This window comes from Triticum dicoccoides, chromosome 1B (genome assembly GCF_002162155.2).
Source record: "Triticum dicoccoides isolate Atlit2015 ecotype Zavitan chromosome 1B, WEW_v2.0, whole genome shotgun sequence".
Lineage (NCBI taxonomy): Eukaryota > Viridiplantae > Streptophyta > Magnoliopsida > Poales > Poaceae > Triticum > Triticum dicoccoides.
In genome coordinates this window covers 107,254,372-107,265,040 of record NC_041381.1, presented here as the reverse complement: position 1 = coordinate 107,265,040, position 10,669 = coordinate 107,254,372, and the positions used below count along the sequence as shown (strand labels likewise).

At 43.1% G+C, this 10,669-nt stretch overlaps 1 protein-coding gene across 13 annotated transcripts; it reads right to left on the bottom strand.

The window, feature by feature from the left end:
• Positions 1 to 1,707: 1,707 nt before the first annotated feature.
• LOC119322208 lies at positions 1,708 to 5,849 on the bottom strand. Of its 13 annotated transcripts, none has more exons than XR_005155476.1 (8): positions 5,309 to 5,849; positions 4,799 to 4,977; positions 4,448 to 4,697; positions 4,063 to 4,155; positions 3,630 to 3,802; positions 3,411 to 3,535; positions 2,925 to 3,004; positions 1,708 to 2,037 (listed from the first exon to the last, which is right to left on the bottom strand). XR_005155476.1 is itself a non-coding variant. In XM_037595709.1 (7 exons), exons 1-6 carry the CDS (start codon positions 5,568 to 5,570, stop codon positions 2,971 to 2,973), a joined length of 762 nt encoding a protein of 253 aa, XP_037451606.1. In that variant the 5' UTR covers positions 5,571 to 5,849; the 3' UTR covers positions 1,708 to 2,037; positions 2,925 to 2,970. The 13 variants fall into 13 exon arrangements, 2 of the variants coding, with proteins under 2 accessions (XP_037451606.1, XP_037451614.1); XR_005155483.1 differs by lacking the exon at positions 4,063 to 4,155 and having other exon boundaries at positions 4,448 to 4,530; positions 4,595 to 4,697; XR_005155479.1 differs by lacking the exon at positions 4,063 to 4,155 and having other exon boundaries at positions 4,799 to 4,896; positions 4,970 to 4,977.
• Positions 5,850 to 10,669: the final 4,820 nt, after the last annotated feature.

Sequence of the window (10,669 nt, the reverse complement as noted above, 5' to 3'; positions counted from 1 at the left end):
GTCCGAACCGAGTAGACTCCGGGGCCCCCTCGGGGAAACTCGAGGTCTGGTTTTACTCGTAGGATGTCTCATCCGGTGTTGCCCTGAGAACTAGATATGTGCAGCTCCTATCGGGATTGTCGACGCATCGAGTGGCTTTGCTGGTCTTGTTTTACCATTGTCGAAATGTCTTATAAACCGGAATTCCGAGTCTGATCGGGTCTTCCTGGGAGAAGGTATATCCTTCGTTGATCACGAGAGCTTATCATGGGCTAAGTTGGGACACCCCTGCAGGGTTTAAACTTTCAAAAGCCGTGGCCGCGGTTATGGGCAGATGGGAATTTGTTAATGTCCGGTTGTAGATAACTTGACACCTGATCGGAATTAAAACGCATCAACCGCGTGTGTAGCCGTGATGGTCTCTTCTCGGTGGAGTCCGGAAAGTGAACACGGTCTTTGGGTTATGTTTGACGTAAGTAGGAGTTCAGGATCACTTCTTGATCATTGCTAGTTTCACGACCGTTCCTTTTGCTCTCTTCTCGCTCTTATTTGCGTATGTTAGCCACCATATATGCTTAGTCGCTGCTGCAGCCTCACCACTTTACCCCTTCCTTTCCCTTTAAGCTTTGCTAGTCTTGATACCCATGGTAATGGGATTGCTGAGTCCTCGTGGCTCACAGATTACTATAACAACAGTTGCAGGTACAGGTTGTGCGATGATCATGACGCGAGAGCGATGCTTGCTTGCATTGAGTTCTTCTTCTGCTTCTTCTTCGATCAGGGGATAGGTTCCAGGTCGGCAGCCTGGGCTAGCAGGGTGAATGTCGTTTGAGTTTCTATTTGTGATTCATCCGTAGTCGGATGATGCTCTTATGTATTGTGATGTTGTATTCGTGTTTGACCCTAGTTGACCCGTTGCGTCAAATGACACAGAGACCCGCTAAAGCCATGTTGTCGATGAAAATAGTTTCATTTTGTAAGGACATATTCGATATTTGTAGTAGAAAGGCCATGTGTTAAATCACATTATATTGAAAACATGTTTATTCCATGTGCGCGATGAAAAGATATTCAAGGTTTAGTTGTGGGCAAGCACATATGGCAACAAATTTAATCTCCTTTAGTCTGGATAAACGGTAGCTTGCCGTTGCGCCAAATGGCGCAGAGGCACGCTAAATCCATGTTTGCGATGAAAAAAATATCCATGGTTGAATCCCTTTTAATATGAAACATGATGGGTTCGTGTCTATAATTAGATATATATACACATTTTATTTTGGTAGCAGTCCCATTTAAAACAAAATAGAGTTTTTTGGTTGGCCGCTTGGAGTACAATCGTTGGGTCAAATAGCGCAGAGTCCCATTTAAAACCATGGGCGCATTGAAAATACTTGATTTTTTTTGTAATTTTAGGTGTGAGTAACCACTTGATACCAACACAAATCATTTTAATCGAAACTTAATAATGATTTCTCTTTACAAATATTTACGTACTTGAGCATGCACAATTTGTAATCAATTACATTTTTAAACATGAGATTGAAGTAGCTAACATTTTGCATTTAAGATAGCATATGATGAGATAGGAACAAAAGTTTGGTTCTTCTTTTGACTCACCAAACTTCAATACACACATTCACTAATACACAGACCCAACAAACTCAGATCAGTGGTTTCAAATAGTTCAGCCTGCAATTAGAAAGTCCAAGGAGTTATGAACTTGTGCACTAAAAAAAGTAAACATATTTGACAATAAAATGTACTTAATACATGATAAACATTGTGTACAAGAGAATGGTCAATTACATCATATAATTTGGTTCTATACAAAAGGAAATTTCCTCTTTTGTGTACATCCTAAAGACCACCCCCTTGTGATGAACACTTTATCCTTCGAGTCAAATGGCAAAGCTCCTGTCCTTTGTGGCAAAATAATACCCATCAATGTCCAGAGCAAAAAGATTATGTAATGCATCACAACTGATTGCTTGTTTCATCTCCGCAACTATAAATCGTGTCTTCAAAAGGTTGCAGAAGCTCTAAACTTCTCCGGAATAGCTGCAACAGAAAATAATAAGCTATACCATACTCAAGTTGACCACTGCAACAAAGATCGTTATAAAACAGAAACTTCAAAGGCCATATCAGGTAATGTGTTGATAGGATTTAGAAAACAATTGCTGGAAAACGAATATATTTCTCAACACCAAACAAACTAAGAAAAACATTTCAACACTAAAATAAAACTGCATCAAGCACAATGGTTCCACTATACTATGTCGACGCCTAATTGCTAATTTACATTTTACGATTGATGGAACAAACAACATATAAAGAATCACGTTTGAAGGATATCAGAAGCTTGTAGCTTGGAAATCGAAAACAAGACAAGACACATGAGACTTGTAGGACATATATTTCTCAAAGAACACAACCGAACCTTAGTGTGCAAAGATCATAGTGCTCGACCACCAATCCTTGAACTGGTTAAAGTACAAACAAAATTAATCCTGTCATAGAATAAAACCATTATGACCAACTAAATCCAACCTGACAAAATGATCCACAGAACATTTGATGTGTCGTTAATTGCTAGTTGTTATTTTTTTGGAAAAAAACCATGGCACAACATATCTTGTATTGCCGTTTACAGAACAAAGGAAATTCAAGGAATATTTTAACATTAAATTTATCTTCCATCCTAATGATAGCCTCATACAACGCCACATCTTTAAGCTTGAGCTTTTGAAAAATACCATACAAATATGTTAGATGGGTGCAAACGCTTCTATTCTCGTTATTAATTTGTTGCAATGCAAATTTTTAAGATATACATACAATTCCAGCTAGAAATACACTGACAAATTGCCATTGAAATCATCATAAGAAATTAAGAACAGGTTGCACCTTTTTCTTGAAAGAAAATAAAGAAAGAAAGAACATACCGGAATTTTAATATGAGTAGCAAAGAGGTGGAGAACCATAATCCTTCTACAGGCAGAGACAACAGCGGACGGCTTGGTGCCTGCTGAGGAACGTGTGACATTATGTGACTAACCTCTTGGCAGATGAGCATGCATGAAGAACATCAATACAAAAAGTGATATAAAATATTAAGAAGTTTTAGGTTCATTTATGTTATTTGAAGCCAAAATGTCCTAGACAAAGAGAGTTGTACCGGCAGAACAAACATTCCAGGTTTCTTTTGGAAGCCACAAGAACAAACTGTCAAACACACTACTGGTATTCATACAGTCGATATTGCTACAACAGAATGTGCGAAAATTCTTAATGTTCTTTCTCTTGATGAAAAACAGGATGTTTGCATTATGGAGGATTAAATGATGGCAAATTAGATGTAGCCAAATTGAGCATAGAGATTCATGCATTAGAGGATAGTGGGTTTCAGAGATGTTGTCTGGTTTCCAGACCTGCAGGCAGCCGACAGCGTCTCCGGTTGTACTGCTTGGTGAACCCGGACACTGGGCAGGCTGTCGATGGACGTACTCAGCCTGTCCAATGGTGCGCTCGATCTTGAAGAGTCCAGGGCATTCACCTGGCCATCAATATTTTGCATCAAATATCATAGAATCCTCTAAATAAATATGTCAGGAATTCTTCTAATACTATAGTAACATCCGGCATCTTACCTCCCTCTCTCTTTCTCCCTCCTCTCCTTCCTTCTCTCTCTGTCCCTCATCTCTCTCTCCCGCAGGGACCGGGCCATGGCGCTGGATCGAATCGAACACCCGAGTCATTGCCTCTTGCCTGTAGGTCGCCGCCGCTGCCGGAGATGCCCGCCATCGCGCCCGCATCCGCATGCCTTGGTTTGTACATGAAAACATATGAAACATTAAAAAGAAGAGAAGCAAGATCTATGGTGTTCCCATCAACCATTGAAAGATTTAATTAGGAATGAATTAGTTGTGCACACAGTAAAGAGTCAAAGCTTAAAAACAATCATAACATATTTAGTCAAATCAGCAGCAATCTGAAATTACAACTACCACGATATTTTTAGAAACCAATCTTGCAAGCGAAGCAGTATAATTGCCACAATCTTCTAGGAATTCATGGCCCCACCTAGCTAGTATCAACAAACGCCAAAAGTTGGTGATCCCATGAATGTATTAAGTGATTGTCTTAAAAGTTTGTACCAGACCTCACACAATATCCCTGCAAAAAGTGGACAAACTGAAACTACTAATACTTTGAACTTGCACAAAACTGAAAGGTACCATTTTTATTCAAGCTACATTTACAGGCTGCTTTTTAGTTACAGAAAGTTGGGAGACACATAATCAAAGCAAGCCCGCAGATAGTGATAGATGAGGCAGAACAACTACTATAGTGAAAGTATCCAAGCAATCAACCAATGATAGAAATACCATGCAAATATTATCCAAAAACACAAACAATAAAAGTTATTAGCACTCTGCCGCAGAAATCAAATAGGGGAGGTATTGACCTGAGGTTTGCATTATCAATTTGTGTGTTGATGCCATGGATGGTCGAAGATCGGCTACGAAGCTGAGGCTCAATCAATGGTACCTATGACATCCAGGAATTAAAATCATTAGTTTATATGGAGGCGAGGAGGATAGGAGCACACTACCACAGATAACCACATAATCGTCCTGCAAATGCTTCTCGTCGGCAAAAGAATATACTGCCACCAAAAGTCCCAAAGCCAACCATTCCAGGACCAACCTCAACATCTGCAGAGCGGTCAAGTACAAAATAATTAGTTCTCAATTTGTGTGTTGATGCCATGGACGATCGAAGATCGGCTACGAAGCTGAGGCACAATCAATGGTACCTATGATATCCAGGAATTAAAATCATTAGTTTTCCAAAAATGAAGTATGGAGGCGGGGAGGATAGGAGCACACTGCCACGGATAACCACATAATGGTCCTGCAAATGCTTCTCGTCAGCATAAGAATATACAGCCACCAAAAGTCCCAAAGCCAACCATTCCAGGACCAACCTCAACATCTAAAGAGCGGTCAAGTTCAAAATAATTAGTTCTGTAGCACATATATCTTGAGCAGAACTCTTAATTTGAATCATTTGAGGCAATTATCATTCTATATAACCAGCCTAATTAATCCCCCGTGCAAAAAAAACTGTACTCTTAGCAACAAAAAAAGCGGATAATGGAATAGGAAAAACACTAAAATGTCTACTTCCAGATTCTTTTTTTTTGCGGGTTACTTCCAGATTCATGGGCGTGCAAGCACTATGGAGTAAAATTGAACAAACAAATCTAAAATACATGGGATGAGAAGGAGGAGGTGAAGGAACAGGAAGATAGGGAGGTTCTCACATAGGGAGGTGCCACCAGGGGAGAGGGCGACGGCGCCGCTATCCCTGCAGTGACGGCACGCAGGTGGATCGGCCGCTTCTCGCTGATGGATGCAACCTCGTCCTCCCTGGCCTTGGCCGCCGCCGCATCGGCCCTCTCCGCGCCCGCCTCGGCCGCCTCCATAGCTGGGCTGAGCCGATTCGCCTCCTGGCTCGCATCCGCTGCTTCCTTCCTCCGGCCGAAGACGCGCTGGTTGAGCTCCTCCTCCGTACCTATCTCGCATCGAGGTCACTCCTCCTCCCGTGGCTTCCTCGCAACCTAGGGCAGATGAGAACCTCGCGAGGTGGTGGATCTCATCGAAACGGACGGTGAAGCCCCTAGGTTGCGGCTGTGGTGAGGGGAGGAGGGGGAGGAGGGAGAAAGAAGGAGAGGAGCTGCGGTTGTGTTGATTGGGATAATGGGCTAGGGTTTCCCACCAATGGCGGCTGGCCAGGGAGAGAGATCGAGGAGGGAGGGAGCAGTGCGGGCGAGGGGATTGGACGTGGGGCAGGGAGGGAGTGGTGCGGGCGGGGGGATTGAGCGAGGCCTACCCCACACTCCCGCAGATGGCACGGTGCGCACGCGGCGGGCGGGGAGAGGGTGATTCTGCACCTCGAATCAGCTCGCCCAGCCAACACGGGCGCTCCAAGATCCCAATGGTCATAGGCTATACAAAGTCATCGTGCAGTAAAAATGAGCAGTGAAACAGCCAGCGAACATCCAACGCCTGAAACGAAGTCAAAGATCAGACTTCCGAAGATCGAAGGACCAACGAAGCCTGCCATCGAGGGAGCTTCCTAGTAGCGAGTTGGCTAGCCTCTTTTTTGTTTTAAATATCACCACATTGTTTTCTACTGATGGTTCAGTGGGCTACCGTGGTTCGCGCTGCTGGTTCACTGGGTTGCCGTGGTTCGCACTTCTCCGACCTGAGTAGTACTCCCTCCGTTCCTAAATATAAGTCTTCATAGATATTTCACTGCAAACCACATACATTTGTATATAGATGCATTTTATGTGTAGATTCACTCATTTTTCTCCGTATGTGGTCCATAGTAAAATCTCTCCAAAAACATATATTTAGGAACAGAGGGAGTAGTATAGTATACTAGTAGTATATACCGCATCATTCTTTGCTCCTTCTTACTACTCTGACATGTGGGAGAGTCAGCATCTGCGTCGACGTGTCATGCACCAGATTAGAGCACGGAACGGAAGGGGGGCATCACCCCAGTCGGAGCACCAGTAATTCATGACTATAGTGAGTGGTCATATCACAAGTCTTTCCAGCAGTAACGCGCCATCAAATCGCACAGCCCCACTCGCTCACCCTCCTTGCCTCTCTGTCAAACCGCCTACCTGAAAACTGCCGTGTGTACTGCCTGGGAAAAGCCCCGCCCTCAAATTTTAACTACGCGAAAATAGTTCGAGCTTGTTCGTTCTATATAAATACAGTACTTACTATATGTTTATTCACCCGTGGGGTTGTTCAATGAATGGAGGGCGGGGAGCACAAGTGACCAATACTGTAGTACTACTACTAGTAGTAAGTAGGAGTCGTACAGTAGTCACCTTAAATAGAGAGTTTCTTTTCTTTAATGCCACGTACACAAATTGAAACGCTTGTTGTGGAGAGAAAAAAGATAATCACTCCACTATATATGGACGCAGGGCCTGAGCGCTTGCTTTACTAGAGTTGCTCTCTTCATTCTCTCATCCTCTCTAGACAGTGCTAGCGACATTTTCTCTCTGCTGACCGCTGGTCACAGATCCAACCGGATCCCTTCGGCCGGTGCGTGTACAGGACTAGAAGGTGCATCGTTCATGCGGTCATCGCCACCGAGGGAGGAAACCCACAACTGCCGGAGGGGCCTGATTCTCTGCCTGTGCCGTTCTCTCTGACACAGCGCCAGCTCAGGAGGTCCTCTGACCCTTCTTCCTCCCTGCCGTATTGTGCGCAGATCCGACCTGCCGCCGCCGACATCCCGGTGACCCTCAGGTATAAGTTCTTCAAAAGAGGCCTTCCTCTACTGCCCCAGCTCCCCACGTTTCTGCATGTCCATCTTTTTCTACTGCCATCAGCTCTTCCAAAGCCACCTAATTTTTTAGTATTATTAGAGGTAAAGCTACTTCATGCATTCAAATTTAGGGCTTTGTTCAAACAATGAAGAAAGGGGGGAAAGTTGTAGCATGAATCTAGGACTTGATTCAAAGATGAAATAATATGGTGAAAGTAGTAGAGACCGGATACCCAACCGGTCTATTGGTTGAAAAGGGAAATAATGGGAAAGAAAAGTACAAACTAGATAAGGAACAAATCTATTATTGGTTGAAAAAAGGATAGAAAGTGGCGGTTGGTGGACAAGTCAACAGAGTATGTCCAGGATTAGATTTGCTGCCATCACATACTTAAAGGTCTCTAGGATTAGATTTGCTGCCCTCACATAGTAAAAGGTCTCCAGGATTAGATTTGCTGCCCTCACATAGTAAAAGCTCTCCAGGATTAGATTTGCTGCCCTCACATAGTAAAAGGTCTCCAGGATTAGATTTGCTGCCCTCACATAGTACAAGGTCTCCAGGATTAGGTTTTCTGCCCTCACATAGCATGAACAAACTCGGCATCACCACTTTATGCCTCCTTGTAGGTACATTGTGTTGATGCGTCCACTGTCGCATGTCCTTATACCAACCTTTTGCTATTGTTAATGTAAGGGCGCATGTAAAATGAAGCAATCACACTGTTACCTTAGGGACCTGCTAACCAGTGATAAGATGCAATTAAACTGTGTTACAAATGGCACTCCTGCTGTTTTCCCCAGTATGATAAGTAAGTTGCTACTTTACGCTGTTGAGTGTCCTGGTGTCCCCACGGTCCCATGCCCTTAAACCAACCCTTTAGCTGTTGTTGATTTACTGTGTCTGGTAAACAAGCAATGCCACCATTAAAGTAATCCCATATTTCAGGAATCTCATTGTTGATCATAATGCTTCTGGTAACATGAAGCACTGCTGACATTTTAAAATTTCTACTGTCTTTGCGTGATTGCCATGAATATAATTAAGATGCTTCTTTTCATTTTGTATATGTTTCGTATACTCTTATTGACCAGCAACTATTTACTTTCTATCTTTATATGCAAATAGGAATATCCATTTCACCTTGTTGCTATTGTGACCTTTTGGTGAACTGCACAAAACACTTTTTTTTGCAATGAGTGTCTTGTGCAGTTCAACTAAAATGTCACGTGGGCAACATCTCTCAATTTTGGTGGAACTGCACAAAATGGTGATTGGAGTTTCCAAAATCTCCGTCAAGTTCTGTTGGGAATCTCGTGCAACATTTTATTAGCCTTTGCAAGATGGAGCCATCACTGTCACCACAATGGCACTTTATTTTAGTGGAACTGCACAAAAGGATAAGAAAATTATAGGTGCACCTTACATGAGTCAGACAACCAACCTTAATGCTCCTCAATTTTAGTGCAACTACTAAAGAAGAACCTACAAGCTCACAAGAGCAAGTACTTCTTGCTAGCTGAATGATGCAATCTTTGCTTCATTTAGGGTGAACTGTAGAAAAAGGCGCATGAATTGAATCATGGAACTCTAGGCAGACCTCATCCAAGTATATCTGTAGGTTGAGTTCAAGGAGGCCGCTATTAAAGCGAAATCATGCTCTCCTGTCTCCTTGTTTCTGTTGTGCAAACAGGAATACTCAACTACAGATGTTGTGACGGTCAAGAGCATTCGCCAAGTTCTTCGATTGTATGACATGGCTAGCCAATATGGATCTAATCCCGATATTCACTTTATCCAAAGGCTCTGATAGGTTGGTTCTGAATCTTGCAAGCTGGAAAACAGTGAGATGTGTAGGCATCTTTGTTGTACTTATTAATTGAATCTTATTTGTTGGTTCTGAATCTTGCAAGCTAGGAATCAATGAGATGTGTAGGCATCTTTGTTGTACTTATTATTTGGATCTTATTTGTTGGTTCTTAATCTTGCAAGCTGGGAATCAATGAGATGTGTAGGCATCTTTGTTGTACTTATTATTTGGATCTTATTTGTTGGTTCTGAATCTTGCAAGCTGGGAAAAACGGTATGATGATGTAGAAGATAACAACCATAACAAACAGTTCAAACTTGGTAGTATTATCTTTGTGAAAGTGCGACAAATGTGTTGATCGTGTGCGTCCTGAGAATAGTAATTCTAATTGTTGTGCATGTTGATCCTATGGCACTGATAGAACGAGCCAATGCATTGCTTGTTTTAAGTATAAATTTCTATTAAAGCTAATTAAATTTAAGTAAAGTGACCACTAACTCCTGTTATTATAGTACCAATACAGACCCGCTCGTGAACCGACGTGTGGCCGGAGTAGGTTTCTTAATGGAGGCATTTGAATGCGCCGAGGGTGCATCTTCTGCCGGGCGTGCAGTGGAGGAGGGAGGGGTAGTAACTGTTGTCGCCTATACACACTCAGCTTACTTTTGAATCCAGTTCCCCAACAGCTGAAAAACAAACTGATGCCACCGCCTACACACTCGTTCACTCGAAGAGACTACAATGGCGATCCAAGGGGTGAGCCTGCTGGATATGGACTTCAGCAAGGAGTTCCCATTTGAGTTTGCCGTTCAGTACTATGGCTGCACCAAGTTGAATGTGATGTACACCAACGATATGGACTCGGTGAAGCTCTGCCTCGCCTCAGTCCTATGGCTGCACCAGATTCTGGAGCATTCACCCGTTTCATCGGCAGCGCGGACTGCACCTTTGCTACGTTGGAGAGAAGGAAGAACGCGACAATTCGGCCATCTGGTGCAACAAGATTGTCGACATCTAGAAGCAATACAAGATCATCAGCAACGGGTAGGAGAAGGACTCCGTGGTTGACCTCGCTGAGACCATCATCGACCCCTGATACGCCAACATGAAAGAAGACGACCTGAACACGTGGGAGGTACCTGAATCTAGCGTACATAACCTACGCGTCCAAGCACGCATACGCATGCTACGACATGTACAGGCATATCTTGGACATGAGGGCGTCACTGGTTCCCGTAACAGACGAGTACACGGACAGCCGCAGTGTCATGATCAAGCATGCCAGGAAGGTCTAGATGTTGTACTTTATCTGTTTATAAGAACCTTTATCATCTGAGTGTTTCATGCATTGGCCTATGTGTTGTAATTATGTGTTTTGTCCGAAATATTTCTTTTAAGAACCCATTAACCTGATTGCTTTTTTTAGTGGCTATTTGCTTATGTATGTAACTAGTTCACTTGTCCGTTAAAAAACTATTTCACTCTGCTGTCGTGCTTTGAATCTCCTTCCTCCCAACATA

Bases quoted from the DNA above. Each gene is read 5' to 3' on its own strand.
- LOC119322208 (XM_037595709.1), bottom strand. From the start codon at position 5,570: ATGCGAGATAGGTACGGAGGAGGAGCTCAACCAGCGCGTCTTCGGCCG. The intron at 4,698-5,308 runs GTGAGAACCTCC...ACCGCTCTGCAG, and splicing joins CCCTGGTGGCACCTCCCTAT to ATGTTGAGGTTGGTCCTGGA. The intron at 3,536-3,629 runs GTAAGATGCCGG...ATTGATGGCCAG, and splicing joins AGGGAGAAAGAGAGAGGGAG to GTGAATGCCCTGGACTCTTC.